Here is a 26,209-nt window from a genome sequence, read left to right as displayed (position 1 = left end):
TGTCCTTCTCCTCCTGGAGGAGTTAGTGGGGCTGACCTCCTGTCCTTCTCCTCCTGGAGGAGTTAGTGGGGCTGACCACCTTCTCCTCCTGGAGGAGTTAGTGGGGCTGACCACCGGTCCTTCTCCTCCTGGAGGAGTTAGTGGGGCTGACCACCTTCTCCTCCTGGAGGAGTTAGTGGGGCTGACCACCGGTCCTTCTCCTCCTGGAGGAGTTAGTGGGGCTGACCACCGGTCCTTCTCCTCCTGGAGGAGTTAGTGGGGCTGACGACGGCTCACCTGTCGTTCTCCTCCTGGAGGAGTTTCAGCTGGCTGGCCGTGTCGTGGTGGGACTGGTTCTCCAACGCCATCTTCTCCTGCTGCTCCTTCAGAGTCTTCTCCAGCTCCTCCAGCTCCCCCTTACGCTGCACCAACTGCTTATACCTGCACACACACACACACACACACACACACACACACACACACACACACACACACACACACACACACACACACACACACACACACACACACACACACACACACACTTTAACTTCTTTATTCATTTCCGCAATTCATAATAAATGTACATAAGGACATAAATGTTACAGATACAAAACATTGCTCAGGCATGATCCAGCAATATGGGTCTGATTCAAACAGCAGATTATGGATACACACAACACCTCCTCCAGATGTGGCCACTTCCAATAATGGAGGATATGGAGCAGTATTTGGCAAGTTGTTTTGCCCTTGCTTTTGAAAGGCCAACTGTCCTGAGAGCTAATGACAGGCCTGTGCACGGGGCCCGGGCTGCCAAAGATAAGTACCACATATTGACATTTGTAGCCAAGGCCAGATATTTGTTGTACAAGAGGGTGATATTTTACCAGCTTTGTTAAGAAAGCCTCCTCTAGACATGAAGCAAAGACACGAATGACATGAAGCGGCTAGAAGCGTTCTTAAGGCTAGAAGCGTTCTTAAGGCTAGAAGCGTTCTTAAGGCTAGAAGCGTTCTTAAGTCTAGAAGCGTTCTTAAGGCTAGAATCGTTCTTAAGGCTAGAAGCGTTCTTAAGGCTAGAAGCGTTCTTAAGGCTAGGGGTGTTCTTAAGGCTAGAAGCGTTCTTAAGGCTAGAAGCGTTCTTAAGGCTAGAAGCGTTCTTAAGGCTCGGGGTGTGAGGATTTTACCACGTACTGCCGCCAGCTAGCCCAGGCTAGTTGGCATCCGTTACACTAGCAATTTTTTTTTTATTTTAAACGGTTAATTATTTTTGTAAGTGAATTGAGAGGTCTTGGCATTTAATGTAGTTTGAAGCCCAAAGCAAATGCCTGTTTGCACACAATTATGTTTACGATCTTTACGTCCAAAAGGAACAAAACAGTCCTGCTCCTCGTGCTCCACTCTAACAAGACGGTCCTTCTTCGTTTGTGGATCGCGCTACAAGAACAAAGTGGTTTGTGCTTGCTGTGCTTCAGGCTAGTTTTGTGCTTCTGTTGAGATTCTGATCGTCTTGAGTTTGAGTGCTGAACTCTTCATTTCCTGCATTCTGGTGATTCGTTAAAATGTCTTTATTTATGTAAAGAGAAAACTGAAACACTAATTGATTGCTTGGCCATTTCCACCACCAACCTGCTATTCATACCCTACACCCTAACCCTACACCCAACCTGCACAGCTTATAGGATACCTTCTGGATTTTAGAAACTAAAGAAAAGGAGACTTAAGAGAAAAGATAAAATACAATACGAATAAAGTAATGCACAAAATACGATAGGAATGAAACCAGTACGGCAAAATAAGAAAAACAGAGTCTGTGTACTGGCTCTGTACGCACACACACACACACACACACACACACACACACACACACACACCCCCCCCCCCCCCCCCCACCTGTCCTCCAGCTGGTGGTGCTGGCCCTCCAGGGCCTTGTGGTGGCCCTTCAGGGCCCCGTGCTTGGTGATCAGGGCCTCGTACTCGGCCGCCTGCCTCTCGTGCAGCCCGGCCAGCTTGTCGTGGTCCCGCAGCAGCAGCTCGTGGGCGCAGCGCAGCTCCTCCTTGTCCCGCAGCGCGCCGTCCCGCTCCGCCTCCACGCCGCCCTGCTGCCCCTGCAGCTGGCCGTTCTGGGCCAGCAGGGCGGCGCCCCGCGAGCCCAGGGTGGAGTTCTCCACCTGCAGGGAGGGAGCAGGTCAACAGCTGGACCTGTGGCCCAGGGTGGAGGTCTCCACCCTACAGTGTACAGCTGGACCTGTGGCCCAGGGTGGAGGTCTCCACCCTACAGTGTACAGCTGGACCTGTGGCCCAGGGTGGAGGTCTCCACCCTACAGTGTACAGCTGGACCTGTGGCCCAGGGTGGAGGTCTCCACCCTACAGTGTAGAGCTGGACCTGTGGCCCAGGGTGGAGGTCTCCACCCTACAGTGTAGAGCTGGACCTGTGGCCCAGGGTGGAGGTCTCCACCCTACAGTGTAGAGCTGGACCTGTGGACCAGGGTGGAGGTCTCCACCCTAGCCTTCAGTGGATGCGTGTGATTGTCTGAAGGCTGCTAGCTCACCTGTAGCTTGGCGTTCTGTGTCTGCAGCGCCGTGTTGCTCTCCTGTAGCGACGCCGTCTGCCTCTGCACGGCCACGATCTGAGCCTGGAGGTTACTGCTCTGGGTGTCCAGCTGCTTCAGCTGGCTCCTCAACGCCGCCTTCTCAGCCTGCAGCGTGGCATTCTGGGAGCAAAAGAGGGGGATTAACAAACAGATACCTGGAGTAATGGAAACGCAGCAGCGCCTCTCAAACATCCAGCCTCATAGCAGACCGCTGTGTCTGTGAAAGGAGGCGAGGCGAGCATGTAGCTCCTCTGACGGCCTACAGCGCTTCACCTTAGAGACCAACAGGGACTTCTTCACGGCCTTAAGGTGGAACACGGTAGAAGCTAGCATGTAGCTACCAGCCGCCAGGGGGCTCGTGGTGAGCGGTGAGCTAGCGTGGTGAGCGGTGAGCTAGCGCGGTGAGCGGTGAGCTAGCGCGGTGAGCGGTGAGCTAGCGCGGTGAGCGGTGAGCTAGCGTGGTGAGCGGTGAGCTAGCGTGGTGAGCGGTGAGCTAGCGTGGTGCGCGGTGAGCTAGCGTGGTGAGCGGTGAGCTAGCGTGGTGAGCGGTGAGCTAGCGCGGTGAGCGGTGCGCGGTGAGCTAGCGTGGGGAGCGGTGAGCTAGCGTGGTGAGCGGTGAGCTAGCGCGGTGAGCGGTGAGCGGTGAGCGGTGAGCTAGCGTGGTGAGCGGTGAGCTAGCGCGGTGAGCGGTGAGCTAGCGCGGTGAGCGGTGAGCTAGCGTGGTGAGCGGTGAGCTAGCGCGGTGAGCTAGCGCGGTGAGCGGTGAGCTAGCGCGGTGAGCGGTGAGCTAGCGCGGTGAGCGGTGAGCTAGCGTGGTGAGCGGTGAGCTAGCGTGGTGAGCGGTGAGCTAGCGTGGTGAGCGGTGAGCGGTGAGCGGTGAGCTAGCGTGGTGAGCGGTGAGCTAGCGCGGTGAGCGGTGAGCTAGCGTGGTGAGCGCTGAGCTAGCGCGGTGAGCGGTGAGCAGTGAGCTAGCGTGGTGAGCGGTGAGCTAGCGTGGTGAGCGGTGAGCTAGCGTGGTGCGCGGTGAGCTAGCGTGGTGAGCGGTGAGCTAGCGTGGTGAGCGGTGAGCTAGCGCGGTGAGCGGTGCACGGTGAGCTAGCGTGGGGAGCGGTGAGCTAGCGTGGTGAGCGGTGAGCTAGCGCGGTGAGCGGTGAGCGGTGAGCGGTGAGCTAGCGTGGTGAGCGGTGAGCTAGCGCGGTGAGCGGTGAGCTAGCGCGGTGAGCGGTGAGCTAGCGTGGTGAGCGGTGAGCTAGCGCGGTGAGCTAGCGCGGTGAGCGGTGAGCTAGCGCGGTGAGCGGTGAGCTAGCGCGGTGAGCGGTGAGCTAGCGTGGTGAGCGGTGAGCTAGCGTGGTGAGCGGTGAGCTAGCGTGGTGAGCGGTGAGCGGTGAGCGGTGAGCTAGCGTGGTGAGCTAGCGCGGTGAGCGGTGAGCTAGCGTGGTGAGCGCTGAGCTAGCGCGGTGAGCGGTGAGCGGTGAGCTAGCGTGGTGAGCGGTGAGCTAGCGTGGTGAGCGCTGAGCTAGCGCGGTGAGCGGTGCGCGGCGGACTCACGTTCCTCTCGATCTCGATGAGGCGGTCTTTGACCTTGAGCAGCTCTCGGGTGGCGTCGTGGCTCTCCTTCTCCCACCTGCTGGCGCTCTGGGGCTCCTCCCCTCCGCGGGCGGGCGAGCTCTGCCCTGCCGACCTCTCCTCCTCCTCCCGCTGCCGCAGGGCCTCGTAGTTCTTCTTCACCTGCACCCGTTCACACCATGAGCACCAGACCCACAGCAGGAGGCCACCCGGGGGTCAAAGACCACCACTTCAGGAGGCCACCCGGGGGTCAAAGACCACCACTTCAGAGGGTTTCTGTACTGTTGACAATGTTTCAGTTTGTATTGCTTTTTGCAATGTCAGTGTCACCATTTACCAACTCCATCAAGCTTTGATTGGACAAGACTAAACATATGAGAACATCCTAACGACGTCCGTCCGGCTACTGAAACGTCCCACAATATGTATATATATATATATATCTGCCTTCAGAGTTCAGAACAGAAGCAGTATGCTGGTATCCAGACCGCCACTGCCTTATGAGTATTAGTATAGTATTAGTATATTAGCAGGTACATCGGAGAGTAGTGGCATAAATAACAGATGACCTTTGGAAGCCACTGGTGGCCCAGGCCATCCATCCCTTTATCATCTTAATCACTGGTGGCCATCCATCCCTTTATCATCTTAATCACTGGTGGCCATCCATCCCTTTATCATCTTAATCACTGGTGGCCATCCATCCCTTTATCATCTTAATCACTGGTGGCCATCCATCCCTTTATCATCTTAATCACGTCCACTACACTATACTGGCTCTGCTCGACTCGGCCTGCCAGCCAGAACAGGTGTGTGTGTGTGTGTGTGTGTGTGTGTGTGTGTGTGTGTGTGTGTGTGTGTGTGTGTGTGTGTGTGTGTGTGTGTCACCGTCTTCAGCTCCTGTCGCAGCTGCTGGTTGAGGTTGGAGGACTCCTGCAGTCTGGCCTCCAGGGCGGAGATCTTCTCCTCCTTGATCTCCAGAGAGGACTTCAGAGTCGTCTCCAGCCTGGACTCCAGCAGCCTGAACCTGGACGCAAGGGAGGAGTCATACTGTGTATATATATTATACATCTGTACAGGCCCCTAGTAGCAGACCGTCCAGGATGTATATTAGGTAACCTTTTTAACCAGATGGACTATTTGTCAAGAGAGACCTGGTCAATAAGCAGCATAAAGCAATACATCAACACTACAGAGAGAAACCACAAAGAGGAGAACAGGCACTCATATAAAGCCTTCAGGAACATTAAGCAGAAAACTACTAATCTGTTTGAAATGTGTGAACCATTCAAGTTTTGAAACACGGACACGGGGCAGAGCTGCCCAGTTCCAAGTCCTTCAATTCAAACAAATAGCGGAAATAAAGTCTGAACTTTGGGTTGAGAGCAGCAGGTGAAGGGATGAACTTTAACCCCCCAACAGAAACCACCGTCTGGAGGAGTCCAGCCAGCAGAGCGTATCCTTTCACATTCATCCATTATTGGTTGTGACATTCTCTTACGTCAATACAGGAAACACAATTCAATTTTCTTCTTTGCAAAAAAGCGACATTATTTTATTCTGAACATGCAGCACAGGGCAGAGGTACTGGTTTACTTTTCTCTCCAGTGTTTTCACTGCATCAGTAGTGGTAAACTACATTTATTATAGAATTATCGCTACATGTTATATGTATTGATCATCCATAGTGGTAAACTACATTTATTGATCTATAATTATCGTTATATGTTATATGTATATATATTGATCATTCAATTCGATAGCAGTCAGTGCGACAATCCAATGTTTAGTTTAAAGTTTAGTTTAACTGCGGTATGCTAATACACGTTGCTTTTGATAACATGATTTTACTTATTTAAGACTGTTGCATACTGTTAGTTATTGAACAGAGAAACAACCTCAAAAACATAATGTCTCAGAAATATGGAGGATTAACGAATACTCTAGATGCACACAAGACCCACTTTACAGCATCATCTACAAACGTCCTATTGGACACTGTGTGAAACTATAACTGAGTCCAAAACATATTCAGGTGAAAGGATGGTGCATAAGTCCTCACTATAGGGGATGAACGTTGAGCGATAAAGCCATGCCGTTTTCATATGCACGACTCTTATTGGGAAAAGCTGCGTCACCACTGATGTGGTCTTTTTAAGTTCACTACGCAGCTGATCTAGAAGGACCTTTACAGACCATGCTCCCGTTTAACAACTTTATATTAAAAAATCACAGAATTGTTCAGCAACTCTTTGAGACCCAAACAGAATGTGTTTCATTGGTGGTCTTGGGTTTAAATCACTGGAAGATGACAGCTCACCTGTCCTCTGAGCTCTGAATGGGTTCATTTTAAAGTGCTCTTGTACTCTGGTGTAGCAGTGAGCGGTGCTCACCTGTCCTCTGAGCTCTGAATGGGTTCATTTTAAAGTGCTCTTGTACTCTGGTGTAGCAGTGAGCGGTGCTCACCTGTCCTCTGAGCTCTGAATGGGTTCATTTTAAAGTGCTCTTGTACTCTGGTGTAGCAGTGAGCGGTGCTCACCTGTCCTCTGAGCTCTCGTCCTGCAGCAGTCGCTCTTTGTTCAGGCCGATCTTCTCCAGCTCATGAGTCAGCTTCTCCAGGTCGTTATTCATCTGCTGAGTCCGCAGCTTCTCGCTCACCAGCTCCTACACACACACACACACACACACACACACACACACACACACACACACACACACACACACACACACACACACACACACACACACACACACACACACACACACACACACACACACACACACACACACAATTAAGCAGAAGCATTCAGTATTTGATCTATAATAGCATCAATGATTAGCAGGTCTATCTCTCTAAGCTCCACCGTCTCCCCGGCAACAAGGAGAACCTTTTGACCTCCAATGGGTTGAGTGGCCTGGCCCCCTGCCCGGCGGGCCCCCCGCCGGCGGGCCCCCGGTCCCCGCTGGCGGGCCCCTCACCTCTCGCAGTGTGACCAGGGTCCTCTTATCGATGGACGACTGCTTGACCTGCTCCTTGTTCTCCTTCTCCAGGTCGCGGACCCGCGTGCACGAGTCCCTGAAGAAGATCATCTCCTTGCCCATGGAGCGGTTCTCCTTCTCCAGGCAGGCCAGGCGCTGGCTGCTGTCGTCCAGACGGCCGTCACGGATCTCCGCCTGCTGCCGCAGCCTCTTGATCTCCTTCTCCAGGTGCTTCTTGTCCTTCTCCAGCTGGGAGCTCTCCTGCTCCAGACTCTTGTTCTGGGAACAGTCCACACTCCAGCTCACTGTCCGCTCACATCCGTGTGGAGACTAATCTGGAGCATCTTTTTATAATTGATAACACAAAGGGTTGTTTGGATGGTCGCTGTGTTCTCATTGGACAGTGGTTAACCACCAGTGTGGCATAACCTCACAGAACGTTCCACAAAGTGCCTATGATCTAGGATCTGCAATGAGAACAATCCCCCTTCAATATGGTCAATGCACCCCCAGCCTACCTCCTACCTCCTACCTCCACCTCCTACCTCCACCAGCCTACCTCCTACCTCCACCAGCCTACCTCCTACCTCCTACCCCCCAGCCTACCTCCTACCTCCACCAGCCTACCTCCTACCCCCCAGCCTACCTCCTACCTCCCCCAGCCTACCTCCTACCTCCACCAGCCTACCTCCTACCTCCACCAGTCTACCTCCTACCTCCACCAGCCTACCTCCTACCTCCACCAGCCTACCTCCTACCCCCCAGCCTACCTCCTACCTCCACCAGCCTACCTCCTACCTCCTACCCCCCAGCCTACCTCCTACCTCCTACCTCCACCAGCCTACCTCCTACCTCCTACCCCCCAGCCTACATCCTACCTCCACCAGCCTACCTCCTACCTTCACCAGCCTACCTCCTACCTCCTACACCCCAGCCTACCTCCTACCTCCACCAGCCTACCTCCTACCTCCTGCCCCCCAGCCTACCTCCTACCTCACTTGCCCCCCAGCCTACCTCCTACCTCACTGCCCCCCAGCCTACCGCCTACCTCCACCAGCCTACCTCCTACCTCCTGCTCCAGCAGCCTACCTCCTACCTCCTGCTCCACCAGCCTACCTCCTACCTCCTACCCCCCAGCCTACCTCCTACCTCCACCAGCCTACCTCCTACCTCCTGCTCCAGCAGCCTACCTCCTGCTCCAGCTGCCTACATCCTGCTCCAGCAGCCTACCTCCTGCTCCAGCAGCCTACCTCCTGCTCCACCAGCCTACCTCCTACCTCTTTCTCCAGCAGCCTACCTCCTGCTCCAGCAGCCTACCTCCTGCTCCAGCAGCCTACCTCCTGCTCCAGCAGCCTACCTCCTGCTCCAGCAGCCTACCTCCTACCTTCACCAGCCTACCTCCTACCTCCTGCTCCAGCAGCCTACCTCCTGCTCCAGCTGCTCCAGGCGTTTGCTGGAGATCTTGAGCTCCTCCAGGCTGCGCTGCAGCGTCTGGTTCTCCGTCTCCACCTCCTGCAGCTCCGCCTCCAGCTGCTGGATCTTCTTGCTGCTGTTCTCCAGGGCCTTCTGCAGCCGCTGGTTCTCCGTGTCCAGGCCCTGGTAGCTCACCTGGGGGAGCAGCCCACACACAGCTCAGCTACCCCCACTGGGACAGATGAAGGCTTATCCAGGTCTAAGCATCACAGCAGGAGCTTTAATGAAACCCATTGGAACCTTGTTTCAGTCTGTGGATTTCAATGTATTCCTTCAGGCCATTGTGATGGGTCGACGCCTCTGTAGTACCTAGTACCTAGCCTCTGTTACCTAGCCTCTGTTACCTAGCCTCTGTTAGTACCTAGCCTCTGTTACCTAGCCTCTGTTACCTAGCCTCTGTTAGTACCTAGCCTCTGTTAGTACCTAGCCTCTGTTACCTAGCCTCTGTTAGTACCTAGCCTCTGTTAGTACCTAGCCTCTGTTAGTACCTAGCCTCTGTCAGTACCTAGCCTCTGTTACCTAGCCTCTGTTACCTAGCCTCTGTTACCTAGCCTCTGTTACCTAGCCTCTGTTAGTACCTAGCCTCTGTTACCTAGCCTCTGTTACCTAGCCTCTGTTACCTAGCCTCTGTTAGTACCTAGCCTCTGTCAGTACCTAGCCTCTGTTACCTAGCCTCTGTTACCTAGCCTCTGTCAGTACCTAGCCTCTGTTACCTAGCCTCTGTTAGTACCTAGCCTCTGTTACCTAGCCTCTGTCAGTACCTAGCCTCTGATAGTACCTAGCCTCTGTTACCTAGCCTCTGTTACCTAGCCTCTGTTACCTAGCCTCTGTTAGTACCTAGCCTCTGTTACCTAGCCTCTGTTACCTAGCCTCTGTCAGTACCTAGCCTCTGTTACCTAGCCTCTGTTACCTAGCCTCTGTTACCTAGCCTCTGTTAGTACCTAGCCTCTGTTACCTAGCCTCTGTTACCTAGCCTCTGTTACCTAGCCTCTGTTACCTAGCCTCTGTTAGTACCTAGCCTCTGATAGTACCTAGCCTCTGTTACCTAGCCTCTGTTAGTACCTAGCCTCTGTTACCTAGCCTCTGTTAGTACCTAGCCTCTGTTACCTAGCCTCTGTTACCTAGCCTCTGTTACCTAGCCTCTGTTACCTAGCCTCTGTTAGTACCTAGCCTCTGTTACCTAGCCTCTGTTACCTAGCCTCTGTTACCTAGCCTCTGTCAGTACCTAGCCTCTGTTACCTAGCCTCTGTTACCTAGCCTCTGTCAGTACCTAGCCTCTGTTACCTAGCCTCTGTTACCTAGCCTCTGATAGTACCTAGCCTCTGTTACCTAGCCTCTGTTAGTACCTAGCCTCTGTTACCTAGCCTCTGTTAGTACCTAGCCTCTGTTAGTACCTAGCCTCTGTTAGTACCTAGCCTCTGTTAGTACCTAGCCTCTGTTAGTACCTAGCCTCTGTCAGTACCTAGCCTCTGTTAGTACCTAGCCTCTGTTAGTACCTAGCCTCTGTTAGTACCTAGCCTCTGTTACCTAGCCTCTGTTAGTACCTAGCCTCTGTTAGTACCTAGCCTCTGTTAGTACCTAGCCTCTGTTAGTACCTAGCCTCTGTTAGTACCTAGCCTCTGTTACCTAGCCTCTGTTAGTACCTAGCCTCTGATAGTACCTAGCCTCTGTTAGTACCTAGCCTCTGTCAGTACCTAGCCTCTGTTAGTACCTAGCCTCTGTTAGTACCTAGCCTCTGTTAGTACCTAGCCTCTGTCAGTACCTAGCCTCTGTTAGTACCTAGCCTCTGTTACCTAGCCTCTGTTAGTACCTAGCCTCTGTTAGTACCTAGCCTCTGTTACCTAGCCTCTGTTAGTACCTAGCCTCTGTTAGTACCTAGCCTCTGTTAGTACCTAGCCTCTGTTAGTACCTAGCCTCTGTTAGTACCTAGCCTCTGTTAGTACCTAGCCTCTGTCAGTACCTAGCCTCTGTTAGTACCTAGCCTCTGTTACCTAGCCTCTGTTAGTACCTAGCCTCTGTTAGTACCTAGCCTCTGTCAGTACCTAGCCTCTGTTAGTACCTAGCCTCTGTTAGTACCTAGCCTCTGTTAGTACCTAGCCTCTGTTACCTAGCCTCTGTCAGTACCTAGCCTCTGTTAGTACCTAGCCTCTGTTAGTACCTAGCCTCTGTTAGTACCTAGCCTCTGTTACCTAGCCTCTGTTAGTACCTAGCCTCTGTCAGTACCTAGCCTCTGTTACCTAGCCTCTGTTACCTAGCCTCTGTTACTTAGCCTCTGTTACCTAGCCTCTGTTAGTACCTAGCCTCTGTTAGTACCTAGCCTCTGTTACCTAGCCTCTGTTAGTACCTAGCCTCTGTTACCTAGCCTCTGTTAGTACCTAGCCTCTGTTACCTAGCCTCTGTTAGTACCTAGCCTCTGTTACCTAGCCTCTGTCAGTACCTAGCCTCTGTTAGTACCTAGCCTCTGTTAGTACCTAGCCTCTGTTACCTAGCCTCTGTCAGTACCTAGCCTCTGTTAGTACCTAGCCTCTGTTAGTACCTAGCCTCTGTTACCTAGCCTCTGTCAGTACCTAGCCTCTGTCAGTACCTAGCCTCTGTCAGTACCTAGCCTCTGTTAGTACCTAGCCTCTGTTACCTAGCCTCTGTTAGTACCTAGCCTCTGTTACCTAGCCTCTGTTAGTACCTAGCCTCTGTTAGTACCTAGCCTCTGTTACCTAGCCTCTGATAGTACCTAGCCTCTGTTACCTAGCCTCTGTTAGTACCTAGCCTCTGTTAGTACCTAGCCTCTGTTACCTAGCCTCTGTTAGTACCTAGCCTCTGTTAGTACCTAGCCTCTGTTAGTACCTAGCCTCTGTTACCTAGCCTCTGTTAGTACCTAGCCTCTGTTACCTAGCCTCTGTTAGTACCTAGCCTCTGTTAGTACCTAGCCTCTGTTAGTACCTAGCCTCTGTTAGTACCTAGCCTCTGTTAGTACCTAGCCTCTGTTACCTAGCCTCTGTTAGTACCTAGCCTCTGTTAGTACCTAGCCTCTGTTAGTACCTAGCCTCTGTTAGTACCTAGCCTCTGTTAGTACCTAGCCTCTGTTACCTAGCCTCTGTTAGTACCTAGCCTCTGTTACCTAGCCTCTGTTACCTAGCCTCTGTTAGTACCTAGCCTCTGTTACCTAGCCTCTGTTACTTAGCCTCTGTTACCTAGCCTCTGTTAGTACCTAGCCTCTGTTACCTAGCCTCTGTTAGTACCTAGCCTCTGTTAGTACCTAGCCTCTGTTACCTAGCCTCTGTTACTTAGCCTCTGTTACCTAGCCTCTGTTACCTAGCCTCTGTTAGTACCTAGCCTCTGTTACCTAGCCTCTGTTAGTACCTAGCCTCTGTTAGTACCTAGCCTCTGTTACCTAGCCTCTGATACCTAGCCTCTGATAGTACCTAGCCTCTGTTACCTAGCCTGTTACCTAGCCTCTGTTAGTACCTAGCCTCTGTTACCTAGCCTCTGTTACCTAGCCTCTGTTACCTAGCCTCTGTTAGTACCTAGCCTCTGTTAGTACCTAGCCTCTGTTACCTAGCCTCTGTTAGTACCTAGCCTCTGTTACCTAGCCTCTGTTACCTAGCCTCTGTTAGTACCTAGCCTCTGTTACCTAGCCTCTGTTACTTAGCCTCTGTTACCTAGCCTCTGTTACCTAGCCTCTGTTAGTACCTAGCCTCTGTTAGTACCTAGCCTCTGTTACCTAGCCTCTGTTACTTAGCCTCTGTTACCTAGCCTCTGTTACCTAGCCTCTGTTAGTACCTAGCCTCTGTTAGTACCTAGCCTCTGTTACCTAGCCTCTGTTAGTACCTAGCCTCTGTTACCTAGCCTCTGTTACCTAGCCTCTGTTAGTACCTAGCCTCTGTTACCTAGCCTCTGTTACTTAGCCTCTGTTACCTAGCCTCTGTTACCTAGCCTCTGTTAGTACCTAGCCTCTGTTAGTACCTAGCCTCTGTTACCTAGCCTCTGTTACTTAGCCTCTGTTACCTAGCCTCTGTTACCTAGCCTCTGTTAGTACCTAGCCTCTGTTAGTACCTAGCCTCTGTTACCTAGCCTCTGATACCTAGCCTCTGATAGTACCTAGCCTCTGTTAGTACCTAGCCTCTGTTAGTACCTAGCCTCTGTTACCTAGCCTCTGTTACCTAGCCTCTGTTACCTAGCCTCTGTTAGTACCTAGCCTCTGTTACCTAGCCTCTGTTAGTACCTAGCCTCTGTTAGTACCTAGCCTCTGTTACCTAGCCTCTGTTAGTACCTAGCCTCTGTTAGTACCTAGCCTCTGTTAGTACCTAGCCTCTGTTAGTACCTAGCCTCTGTTAGTACCTAGCCTCTGTTACCTAGCCTCTGTTACCTAGCCTCTGTTAGTACCTAGCCTCTGTTAGTACCTAGCCTCTGTTAGTACCTAGCCTCTGTTAGTACCTAGCCTCTGTTAGTACCTAGCCTCTGTTAGTACCTAGCCTCTGTCAGTACCTAGCCTCTGTTAGTACCTAGCCTCTGATACCTAGCCTCTGTTAGTACCTAGCCTCTGTTAGTACCTAGCCTCTGTTAGTACCTAGCCTCTGTTACCTAGCCTCTGTTAGTACCTAGCCTCTGTTAGTACCTAGCCTCTGATACCTAGCCTCTGTTAGTACCTAGCCTCTGTTAGTACCTAGCCTCTGTTAGTACCTAGCCTCTGTTAGTACCTAGCCTCTGTTAGTACCTAGCCTCTGATACCTAGCCTCTGTTACCTAGCCTCTGTCAGTACCTAGCCTCTGTTAGTACCTAGCCTCTGTTACCTAGCCTCTGTTAGTACCTAGCCTCTGTTAGTACCTAGCCTCTGTTAGTACCTAGCCTCTGTTAGTACCTAGCCTCTGTTAGTACCTAGCCTCTGTTACCTAGCCTCTGTTACCTAGCCTCTGTTAGTACCTAGCCTCTGTTAGTACCTAGCCTCTGTTAGTACCTAGCCTCTGTTACCTAGCCTCTGTTACCTAGCCTCTGTTAGTACCTAGCCTCTGTTAGTACCTAGCCTCTGTTAGTACCTAGCCTCTGTTAGTACCTAGCCTCTGTTACCTAGCCTCTGTTACCTAGCCTCTGTTAGTACCTAGCCTCTGTTAGTACCTAGCCTCTGTTACCTAGCCTCTGTTACCTAGCCTCTGTTAGTACCTAGCCTCTGTTAGTACCTAGCCTCTGTTAGTACCTAGCCTCTGTTACCTAGCCTCTGTTAGTACCTAGCCTCTGTTAGTACCTAGCCTCTGTTAGTACCTAGCCTCTGTTAGTACCTAGCCTCTGTTAGTACCTAGCCTCTGTTAGTACCTAGCCTCTGATAGTACCTAGCCTCTGTTAGTACCTAGCCTCTGTTACCTAGCCTCTGTTAGTACCTAGCCTCTGTTACCTAGCCTGTTACCTAGCCTCTGTTACCTAGCCTCTGTTAGTACCTAGCCTCTGTTAGTACCTAGCCTCTGTTAGTACCTAGCCTCTGTTACCTAGCCTCTGTTAGTACCTAGCCTCTGATAGTACCTAGCCTCTGTTAGTACCTAGCCTCTGTTACCTAGCCTCTGTTAGTACCTAGCCTCTGTTAGTACCTAGCCTCTGTTACCTAGCCTCTGTCAGTACCTAGCCTCTGTTAGTACCTAGCCTCTGTTACCTAGCCTCTGTTACCTAGCCTCTGTTAGTACCTAGCCTCTGTTACCTAGCCTCTGTTACCTAGCCTCTGTTACCTAGCCTGTTACCTAGCCTCTGTTAGTACCTAGCCTCTGTCAGTACCTAGCCTCTGTTACCTAGCCTCTGATAGTACCTAGCCTCTGTTACCTAGCCTCTGTTAGTACCTAGCCTCTGTTAGTACCTAGCCTCTGTTACCTAGCCTCTGTTACCTAGCCTCTGTTACCTAGCCTGTTACCTAGCCTCTGTTAGTACCTAGCCTCTGTCAGTACCTAGCCTCTGTTACCTAGCCTCTGTTAGTACCTAGCCTCTGTTACCTAGCCTCTGTTAGTACCTAGCCTCTGTTAGTACCTAGCCTCTGTTAGTACCTAGCCTCTGTTAGTACCTAGCCTCTGTTACCTAGCCTCTGTTAGTACCTAGCCTCTGTTAGTACCTAGCCTCTGTCAGTACCTAGCCTCTGTTAGTACCTAGCCTCTGTTAGTACCTAGCCTCTGTTACCTAGCCTCTGTTACCTAGCCTCTGTTACCTAGCCTGTTACCTAGCCTCTGTTAGTACCTAGCCTCTGTTAGTACCTAGCCTCTGTTAGTACCTAGCCTCTGTTAGTACCTAGCCTCTGTTAGTACCTAGCCTCTGATACCTAGCCTCTGTTACCTAGTCTCTGTTAGTACCTAGCCTCTGATACCTAGCCTCTGATACCTAGCCTCTGTTACCTAGCCTCTGTTAGTACCTAGCCTCTGTTACCTAGCCTCTGTTAGTACCTAGCCTCTGTTAGTACCTAGCCTCTGTTAGTACCTAGCCTCTGTTAGTACCTAGCCTCTGTTACCTAGCCTCTGTTACCTAGCCTCTGTTACCTAGCCTCTGTTACCTAGCCTCTGTTAGTACCTAGCCTCTGTTAGTACCTAGCCTCTGTTACCTAGCCTCTGTTACCTAGCCTCTGTTACCTAGCCTCTGTTACCTAGCCTCTGTTACCTAGCCTCTGTTAGTGCCTAGCCTCTGTTACCTAGCCTCTGTTAGTACCTAGCCTCTGTTACCTAGCCTCTGTTACCTAGACTCTGTTAGTACCTAGCCTCTGTTACCTAGCCTCTGTTAGTACCTAGCCTCTGTTAGTACCTAGCCTCTGTTACCTAGCCTCTGTTAGTACCTAGCCTCTGTTACCTAGCCTCTGTTACCTAGCCTCTGTTACCTAGCCTCTGTTAGTACCTAGCCTCTGTTACCTAGCCTCTGTTACCTAGCCTCTGTTACCTAGCCTCTGTTAGTACCTAGCCTCTGTTACCTAGCCTCTGTTAGTACCTAGCCTCTGTTAGTACCTAGCCTCTGTTAGTACCTAGCCTCTGTTAGTACCTAGCCTCTGTTAGTACCTAGCCTCTGTTACCTAGCCTCTGTTACCTAGCCTCTGTTAGTACCTAGCCTCTGTTAGTACCTAGCCTCTGTTACCTAGCCTCTGTTAGTACCTAGCCTCTGTTAGTACCTAGCCTCTGTTACCTAGCCTCTGTTACCTAGCCTCTGTTACCTAGCCTCTGTTAGTACCTAGCCTCTGTTACCTAGCCTCTGTTACCTAGCCTCTGTTACCTAGCCTCTGTCAGTACCTAGCCTCTGTTACCTAGCCTCTGATACCTAGCCTCTGTTAGTACCTAGCCTCTGTTACCTAGCCTCTGATACCTAGCCTCTGTCAGTACCTAGCCTCTGTTACCTAGCCTCTGATACCTAGCCTCTGTTAGTACCTAGCCTCTGTTACCTAGCCTCTGTTACCTAGCCTCTGTCAGTACCTAGCCTCTGTTACCTAGCCTCTGATACCTAGCCTCTGTTAGTACCTAGCCTCTGTTACCTAGCCTCTGTTACCTAGCCTCTGTTACCTAGCCTCTGTTAGTACCTAGCCTCTGTTACCTAGCCTCTGATACCTAGCCTCTGTTAGTACCTAGCCTCTGTTACCTAGCCTCTGTTACCTAGCCTCTGTTAGTACCTAGCCTCTGTTACCTAGCCTCTGTTAGTACCTAGCCTCTGTTACCTAGCCTGTTACCTAGCCTCTGTTAGTACCTAGCCTCTGATAGTACCTAGCCTCTGTTAGTACCTAGCCTCTGTTACCTAGCCTCTGTTAGTACCTAGCCTCTGTTAGTACCTAGCCTCTGTTAGTACCTAGCCTCTGTTAGTACCTAGCCTCTGTTAGTACCTAGCCTCTGTCAGTACCTAGCCTCTGTTAGTACCTAGCCTCTGTTAGTACCTAGCCTCTGTTACCTAGCCTCTGTTAGTACCTAGCCTCTGTTAGTACCTAGCCTCTGTTAGTACCTAGCCTCTGTTAGTACCTAGCCTCTGTTACCTAGCCTCTGTTACCTAGCCTCTGTTAGTACCTAGCCTCTGTTAGTACCTAGCCTCTGTTAGTACCTAGCCTCTGTTACCTAGCCTCTGTTAGTACCTAGCCTCTGTTAGTACCTAGCCTCTGTTACCTAGCCTCTGTTAGTACCTAGCCTCTGTTAGTACCTAGCCTCTGTTAGTACCTAGCCTCTGTTAGTACCTAGCCTCTGTTACCTAGCCTCTGTTAGTACCTAGCCTCTGTTAGTACCTAGCCTCTGTTACCTAGCCTCTGTTAGTACCTAGCCTCTGTTACTTAGCCTCTGTTAGTACCTAGCCTCTGTTACCTAGCCTCTGTTACCTAGCCTGTTACCTAGCCTCTGTTAGTACCTAGCCTCTGTTAGTACCTAGCCTCTGTTAGTACCTAGCCTCTGTTAGTACCTAGCCTCTGTTACCTAGCCTCTGTTACCTAGCCTCTGTTACCTAGCCTCTGTTAGTACCTAGCCTCTGTTAGTACCTAGCCTCTGTTACCTAGCCTCTGTTAGTACCTAGCCTCTGTTAGTACCTAGCCTCTGTTAGTACCTAGCCTCTGTTACCTAGCCTCTGTTACCTAGCCTCTGTTAGTACCTAGCCTCTGTTAGTACCTAGCCTCTGTTACCTAGCCTCTGTTACCTAGCCTCTGTTAGTACCTAGCCTCTGTTACCTAGCCTCTGTTACCTAGCCTCTGTTACCTAGCCTCTGTTAGTACCTAGCCTCTGTTAGTACCTAGCCTCTGTTACCTAGCCTCTGTTACCTAGCCTCTGTTAGTACCTAGCCTCTGTAACCTCGCCTCTGTTACCTAGCCTCTGTTAGTACCTAGCCTCTGTTAGTACCTAGCCTCTGTTACCTAGCCTCTGTTACCTAGCCTCTGTTAGTACCTAGCCTCTGTTACCTAGCCTCTGTTACCTAGCCTCTGTTAGTACCTAGCCTCTGTTACCTAGCCTCTGTTACCTAGCCTGTTACCTAGCCTCTGTTAGTACCTAGCCTCTGTTAGTACCTAGCCTCTGTTACCTAGCCTCTGTTAGTACCTAGCCTCTGTTACCTAGCCTCTGTTAGTACCTAGCCTCTGTTACCTAGCCTCTGTTACCTAGCCTCTGTTAGTACCTAGCCTCTGTTAGTACCTAGCCTCTGTTACCTAGCCTCTGTTAGTACCTAGCCTCTGTTAGTACCTAGCCTCTGTTACCTAGCCTCTGTTAGTACCTAGCCTCTGTTAGTACCTAGCCTCTGTTACCTAGCCTCTGTTACCTAGCCTCTGTTACCTAGCCTCTGTTAGTACCTAGCCTCTGTTAGTACCTAGCCTCTGTTACCTAGCCTCTGTTAGTACCTAGCCTCTGTTAGTACCTAGCCTCTGTTAGTACCTAGCCTCTGTTAGTACCTAGCCTCTGTTAGTACCTAGCCTCTGTTAGTACCTAGCCTCTGTTAGTGCCTAGCCTCTGTTACCTAGCCTCTGTTACCTAGCCTCTGTTAGTACCTAGCCTCTGATAGTACCTAGCCTCTGTTACCTAGCCTCTGTTAGTACCTAGCCTCTGTTAGTACCTAGCCTCTGTTACCTAGCCTCTGTTACCTAGCCTCTGTTAGTACCTAGCCTCTGTTAGTACCTAGCCTCTGTTACCTAGCCTCTGTCAGTACCTAGCCTCTGTTAGTACCTAGCCTCTGTTAGTACCTAGCCTCTGTTAGTACCTAGCCTCTGTTAGTACCTAGCCTCTGTTAGTACCTAGCCTCTGTTAGTACCTAGCCTCTGTTAGTACCTACCCTCTGTTACCTAGCCTCTGTTAGTACCTAGCCTCTGTTAGTACCTAGCCTCTGTTAGTACCTAGCCTCTGTTACCTAGCCTCTGTTAGTACCTAGCCTCTGTTAGTGCCTAGCCTCTGTTAGTACCTAGCCTCTGTTAGTACCTAGCCTCTGTTAGTACCTAGCCTCTGTTACCTAGCCTCTGTTAGTACCTAGCCTCTGTTAGTACCTAGCCTCTGTTAGTACCTAGCCTCTGTTAGTACCTAGCCTCTGTTACCTAGCCTCTGTTACCTAGCCTCTGTTACCTAGCCTCTGTTAGTACCTAGCCTCTGTTACCTAGCCTCTGTTAGTACCTAGCCTCTGTTACCTAGCCTCTGTTAGTACCTAGCCTCTGTTAGTACCTAGCCTCTGTTACCTAGCCTCTGTTAGTACCTAGCCTCTGTTACCTAGCCTCTGTTAGTACCTAGCCTCTGTTACCTAGCCTCTGTTAGTACCTAGCCTCTGTTAGTACCTAGCCTCTGTTACCTAGCCTCTGTTAGTACCTAGCCTCTGTTACCTAGCCTCTGTTAGTACCTAGCCTCTGTTACCTAGCCTCTGTTAGTACCTAGCCTCTGTTACCTAGCCTCTGTTACCTAGCCTCTGTTAGTACCTAGCCTCTGTTACCTAGCCTCTGTTAGTACCTAGCCTCTGTTAGTACCTAGCCTCTGTTAGTACCTAGCCTCTGTTACCTAGCCTCTGTTAGTACCTAGCCTCTGTTAGTACCTAGCCTCTGTTACCTAGCCTCTGTTACCTAGCCTCTGTTACCTAGCCTCTGTTAGTACCTAGCCTCTGTTAGTACCTAGCCTCTGTTACCTAGCCTCTGTTAGTACCTAGCCTCTGTTAGTACCTAGCCTCTGTTAGTACCTAGCCTCTGTTAGTACCTAGCCTCTGTTAGTACCTAGCCTCTGTTAGTACCTAGCCTCTGTTAGTGCCTAGCCTCTGTTACCTAGCCTCTGTTACCTAGCCTCTGTTAGTACCTAGCCTCTGATAGTACCTAGCCTCTGTTACCTAGCCTCTGTTAGTACCTAGCCTCTGTTAGTACCTAGCCTCTGTTACCTAGCCTCTGTTACCTAGCCTCTGTTAGTACCTAGCCTCTGTTAGTACCTAGCCTCTGTTACCTAGCCTCTGTCAGTACCTAGCCTCTGTTAGTACCTAGCCTCTGTTAGTACCTAGCCTCTGTTAGTACCTAGCCTCTGTTAGTACCTAGCCTCTGTCAGTACCTAGCCTCTGTTAGTACCTAGCCTCTGTTACCTAGCCTCTGTTAGTACCTAGCCTCTGTTAGTGCCTAGCCTCTGTTAGTACCTAGCCTCTGTTAGTACCTAGCCTCTGTTAGTACCTAGCCTCTGTTACCTAGCCTCTGTTAGTACCTAGCCTCTGTTAGTACCTAGCCTCTGTTAGTACCTAGCCTCTGTTAGTACCTAGCCTCTGTTAGTACCTAGCCTCTGTTACCTAGCCTCTGTTACCTAGCCTCTGTTACCTAGCCTCTGTTAGTACCTAGCCTCTGTTACCTAGCCTCTGTTAGTACCTAGCCTCTGTTACCTAGCCTCTGTTAGTACCTAGCCTCTGTTAGTACCTAGCCTCTGTTACCTAGCCTCTGTTAGTACCTAGCCTCTGTTACCTAGCCTCTGTTAGTACCTAGCCTCTGTTACCTAGCCTCTGTTAGTACCTAGCCTCTGTTAGTACCTAGCCTCTGTTACCTAGCCTCTGTTAGTACCTAGCCTCTGTTACCTAGCCTCTGTTAGTACCCAGCCTCTGTTACCTAGCCTCTGTCAGTACCTAGCCTCTGTTAGTACCTAGCCTCTGTTACCTAGCCTCTGAGGTCTAGCCTCTCTGTGAGGCCGCTCGTACCTCCAGCCTCTGCTAGTGCCTCTTTGGGAGAGGCTACAGAGAGGTGTAGCCTCTCTGTGAGGCCGCTCGTACCTCCAGCCTCTCGGTCTTCTTGGCCGAGGCCTTCAGCACCTCCAGGCTGCGCTTCATGTGGCTGCGCTCGCTCTCCATCTCGCGGTTCTCCGCCTCCAGCTGGGCGGCCCGCGCGCCGCAGCGCCGCAGCTCCAGGTTCTCCTGCTCCAGCTGGAGGCTCTCCTGCTCCGCCGCCTCCAGCTGGAAGGCCAGGCTGCTCAGGCCGTCCAGCTTCTTCCTGAGCCGCCGGCCCTCCGCCTCCAGCTCCCCCTTCTCCTTCTCCAGGGAGGCCACCTGGGGACGCAGCGCCGTCAGACCAGCTGCTCTACAGCACAACGTGGCAGGTGAACGGAGGCCACAGAGCAGCAGCTGGGGGACCAGTGTGTGCTGAGGTCGAGGTCGGGCTGCAGGTGAACACGTGAACAACAGGGGTGTCCCGAGGCGCAGGTCGGTTGCCCCGATGTCAAATGATCGTTCGTATGCAACCCAGAGACGCAGTCTTCTCCGGTCAGTACATATTATAGATGTTATAACCATTCAGATGAGATAACCTTCTTTACCTTATTGCTAGTTAAGCTGTAAGTGTAAGCTTAGTGTACAATCTCACCCAGAGGCAACCCCCTTCCTCCACCACACACAATGTGTCTTCCCATGATCATGCACCTTTGAACCACATGCATCGCCATCATCAAATGTCCTACAATCAAGTATTTGACCAACCAATAGATGGACAGATGTAGTTACTAAGAAGGTATGATGGAGTGATGAGAGAATCCAAACCTTTTCACAGGTGTTGCTCAGACCGGCCACTTTCTTCTGCAGGCTCTCGTTCGCCCTCTCCAGCTTCTGCAGCTGAAGCTCCACCTCCTCCACCCTCTCCCCTTTCTCCTTCACCAACTCCAGCTCTTTCCCTGCAAGTTCAACCACACATCAATGGCACGCCGTCTTGGTTTAGTTAGTTAGCTCCAGTTAGCACACCTCCACAGGAACAGCTTCCAGATGACAACATGTGGACCAACAGTGGCGCTCGGTGACTCACTCAGCTGCTTCCTCTCAGACTCCATGTTGTTGAGCTTGGCGCTGGTCTCACAGATGGACTGGTGGAGGGCCCGGTTCTCCGTCTCCACGTCCTTGGCGCGGGCCTCGGCGCCCACCTGGCAGCGCTGCCGCAGGGCGCTGAGCGTCTGGGCCAGGTGCTGCTTCTCCTGCTCCAGGCCCTGGAGCTGAGGACGGCCGCACGGTGACCCTCTACTACACCTCTGACCCTCTACCACACCTCTGACCCTCTACTACACCTCTGACCCTCTACTACTGTCCACCTCTGACCCTCTACTACACCTCTGACCCTCTACCACACCTCTGACCCTCTACTACACCTCTGACCCTCTACTACTGTCCACCTCTGACCCTCTACCACACCTCTGACCCTCTACCACACCTCTGACCCTCTACTACACCTCTGACCCTCTACTACACCTCTGACCCTCTACTACTGTCCACCTCTGACCCTCTACTACACCTCTGACCCTCTACTACACCTCTGACCCTCTACTACTGTCCACCTCTGACCCTCTACTACACCTCTGACCCTCTACTACACCTCTGACCCTCTACTACTGTCCACCTCTGACCCTCTACTACACCTCTGACCCTCTACTACACCTCTGACCCTCTACTACACCTCTGACCCTCTACTACACCTCTGACCCTCTACTACACCTCTGACCCTCTACTACTGTCCACCTCTGACCCTCTACTACACCTCTGACCCTCTACTACACCTCTGACCCTCTACTACACCTCTGACCCTCTACTACTGTCCACCTCTGACCCTCTACTACACCTCTGACCCTCTACTACACCTCTGACCCTCTACTACACCTCTGACCCTCTACTACACCTCTGACCCTCTACTACACCTCTGACCCTCTACTACTGTCCACCTCTGACCCTCTACTACACCTCTGACCCTCTACTACACCTCTGACCCTCTACTACACCTCTGACCCTCTACTACACCTCTGACCCTCTACTACTGTCCACCTCTGACCCTCTACTACACCTCTGACCCTCTACTACACCTCTGACCCTCTACTACACCTCTGACCCTCTACTACACCTCTGACCCTCTACTACACCTCTGACCCTCTACTACACCTCTGACCCTCTACTACGGTCCACCTCTGACCCTCTACTACTGTCCACCTCTGACCCTCTACTACACCTCTGACCCTCTACTACACCTCTGACCCTCTACTACTGTCCACCTCTGACCCTCTACTACACCTCTGCCCCTCTACTACACCTCTGACCCTCTACTACTGTCCACCTCTGACCCTCTACTACACCTCTGACCCTCTACTACACCTCTGACCCTCTACTACACCTCTGACCCTCTACTACACCTCTGCCCCTCTACTACACCTCTGACCCTCTACTACACCTCTGACCCTCTACTACACCTCTGCCCCTCTACTACACCTCTGACCCTCTACTACACCTCTGACCCTCTACTACACCTCTGACCCTCTACTACTGTCCACCTCTGACCCTCTACTACTGTCCACCTCTGACCCTCTACTACACCTCTGACCCTCTACTACTGCCCACCTCTGACCCTCAACTACACCTCTGACCCTCTACTACACCTCTGACCCTCTACTGTCCACCTCTGACCCTCTACTACACCTCTGACCCTCTACTACACCTCTGACCCTCTACTACATCTCTGACCCTCTACTACGGTCCACCTCTGACCCTCTACTACACCTCTGACCCTCTACTACACCTCTGACCCTCTACTACTGTCCACCTCTGACCCTCTACTACACCTCTGCCCCTCTACTACACCTCTGACCCTCTACTACTGTCCACCTCTGACCCTCTACTACACCTCTGACCCTCTACTACACCTCTGACCCTCTACTACACCTCTGACCCTCTACTACGGTCCACCTCTGACCCTCTACTACACCTCTGACCCTCTACTACACCTCTGACCCTCTACTACACCTCTGACCCTCTACTGTCCACCTCTGACCCTCTACTACACCTCTGACCCTCTACTACACCTCTGACCCTCTACTACATCTCTGACCCTCTACTACGGTCCACCTCTGACCCTCTACTACACCTCTGACCCTCTACTACACCTCTGACCCTCTACTACGGTCCACCTCTGACCCTCTACTACACCTCTGACCCTCTACTGTCCACCTCTGACCCTCTACTACACCTCTGACCCTCTACTACACCTCTGACCCTCTACTACATCTCTGACCCTCTACTACGGTCCACCTCTGACCCTCTACTGTCCACCTCTGACCCTCTACTACACCTCTGCCCCTCTACTACACCTCTGACCCTCTACTACACCTCTGACCCTCTACTGTCCACCTCTGACCCTCTACTACACCTCTGACCCTCTACTACACCTCTGACCCTCTACTACACCTCTGACCCTCTACTACATCTCTGACCCTCTACTACGGTCCACCTCTGACCCTCTACTACACCTCTGACCCTCTACTACACCTCTGACCCTCTACTACATCTCTGACCCTCTACTACTGTCCACCTCTGACCCTCTACTACGGCCCACCTCTGACCCTCTACTACACCTCTGACCCTCTACTACACCTCTGACCCTCTACTACACCTCTGACCCTCTACTACACCTCTGACCCTCTACTACACCTCTGACCCTCTACTGTCCACCTCTGACCCTCTACTACACCTCTGACCCTCTACTACACCTCTGACCCTCTACTACTGTCCACCTCTGACCCTCTACTACACCTCTGACCCTCTACTACATCTCTGACCCTCTACTACGGTCCACCTCTGACCCTCTACTACACCTCTGACCCTCTACTACACCTCTGACCCTCTACTACACCTCTGACCCTCTACTACGGTCCACCTCTGACCCTCTACTACACCTCTGACCCTCTACTGTCCACCTCTGACCCTCTACTACACCTCTGACCCTCTACTACACCTCTGACCCTCTACTACATCTCTGACCCTCTACTACGGTCCACCTCTGACCCTCTACTGTCCACCTCTGACCCTCTACTACACCTCTGCCCCTCTACTACACCTCTGACCCTCTACTACACCTCTGACCCTCTACTGTCCACCTCTGACCCTCTACTACACCTCTGACCCTCTACTACACCTCTGACCCTCTACTACACCTCTGACCCTCTACTACATCTCTGACCCTCTACTACACCTCTGACCCTCTACTACACCTCTGACCCTCTACTACACCTCTGACTCTCTACTACGGTCCACCTCTGACCCTCTACTACACCTCTGCCCCTCTACTACACCTCTGACCCTCTACTACACCTCTGCCCCTCTACTACACCTCTGACCCTCTACTACACCTCTGACCCTCTACTACACCTCTGACCCTCTACTACGGTCCACCTCTGACCCTCTACTACACCTCTGACCCTCTACTACACCTCTGACCCTCTACTACACCTCTGACCCTCTACTACTGTCCACCTCTGACCCTCTACTACGGCCCACCTCTGACCCTCTACTACACCTCTGACCCTCTACTACACCTCTGACCCTCTACTACACCTCTGACCCTCTACTACACCTCTGACCCTCTACTACACCTCTGACCCTCTACTACACCTCTGACCCTCTACTACACCTCTGACCCTCTACTACACCTCTGACCCTCTACTACACCTCTGACCCTCTACTACACCTCTGACCCTCTACTACTGTCCACCTCTGACCCTCTACTACACCTCTGACCCTCTACTACATCTCTGACCCTCTACTACGGTCCACCTCTGACCCTCTACTACACCTCTGACCCTCTACTACACCTCTGACCCTCTACTACACCTCTGACCCTCTACTACACCTCTGACCCTCTACTACTGTCCACCTCTGACCCTCTACTACACCTCTGACCCTCTACTACACCTCTGACCCTCTACTACACCTCTGACCCTCTACTACACCTCTGACCCTCTACTACACCTCTGACCCTCTACTACACCTCTGACCCTCTACTACTGTCCACCTCTGACCCTCTACTACGGTCCACCTCTGACCCTCTACTACACCTCTGACCCTCTACTACACCTCTGACCCTCTACTACTGTCCACCTCTGACCCTCTACTACTGTCCACCTCTGACCCTCTACTACACCTCTGACCCTCTACTACACCTCTGACCCTCTACTACACCTCTGACCCTCTACTACACCTCTGACCCTCTACTACTGTCCACGTCTGACCCTCTACTACACCTCTGACCCTATACTACACCTCTGACCCTCTACTACTGTCCACCTCTGACCCTCTACTACGGTCCACCTCTGACCCTCTACTACACCTCTGACCCTCTACTACACCTCTGACCCTCTACTACACCTCTGACCCTCTACTACACCTCTGACCCTCTACTACACCTCTGACCCTCTACTACTGTCCACGTCTGACCCTCTACTACACCTCTGACCCTATACTACACCTCTGACCCTCTACTACACCTCTGACCCTCTACTACACCTCTGACCCTCTACTACACCTCTGACCCTCTACTACACCTCTGACCCTCTACTACACCTCTGACCCTCTACTACACCTCTGCCCCTCTACTACACCTCTGACCCTCTACTACACCTCTGACCCTCTACTACACCTCTGACCCTCTACTACACCTCTGACCCTCTACTACGGTCCCCCTTTGACCCTCTACTACACCTCTGACCCTCTACTACACCTCTGACCCTCTACTACTGTCCACCTCTGACCCTCTACTACACCTCTGACCCTCTACTACACCTCTGACCCTCTACTACACCTCTGACCCTCTACTACACCTCTGACCCTCCACTACACCTCTGACCCTCTACTACACCTCTGACCCTCTACTACTGTCCACGTCTGACCCTCTACTACACCTCTGACCCTCTACTACACCTCTGACCCTCTACTAC

General features: G+C 51.9%; 1 protein-coding gene across 4 annotated transcripts in view; it reads right to left on the bottom strand.

Annotated features, from left to right (window-relative positions):
• ccdc88ab (coiled-coil and HOOK domain protein 88ab) overlaps positions 1-26,209 on the bottom strand; it is a 66,890-nt gene that overhangs the window by 27,256 nt on the left and 13,425 nt on the right. For all 4 annotated transcript variants that reach the window (XM_084471028.1, XM_084471027.1, XM_084471025.1 and 1 more), the window contains exons 7-17: positions 21,271-21,454; positions 21,012-21,142; positions 20,253-20,525; positions 8,541-8,723; positions 7,116-7,394; positions 6,676-6,800; positions 5,025-5,163; positions 4,119-4,298; positions 2,529-2,690; positions 1,870-2,147; positions 277-420 (exon numbers count right to left, since the gene is read on the bottom strand). In XM_084471028.1, coding sequence (XP_084327154.1) covers positions 277-420; positions 1,870-2,147; positions 2,529-2,690; positions 4,119-4,298; positions 5,025-5,163; positions 6,676-6,800; positions 7,116-7,394; positions 8,541-8,723; positions 20,253-20,525; positions 21,012-21,142; positions 21,271-21,454 — 2,078 coding nt within the window. The remainder of the gene's footprint in view (positions 1-276; positions 421-1,869; positions 2,148-2,528; positions 2,691-4,118; positions 4,299-5,024; positions 5,164-6,675; positions 6,801-7,115; positions 7,395-8,540; positions 8,724-20,252; positions 20,526-21,011; positions 21,143-21,270; positions 21,455-26,209) is intronic.

This window comes from Micromesistius poutassou (assembly GCF_964030765.1).
Source record: "Micromesistius poutassou genome assembly, chromosome: 7".
Lineage (NCBI taxonomy): Eukaryota > Metazoa > Chordata > Actinopteri > Gadiformes > Gadidae > Micromesistius > Micromesistius poutassou.
Note: the sequence above shows the minus strand (reverse complement) of the source record. Positions and strands in the feature narration are given on the sequence as shown.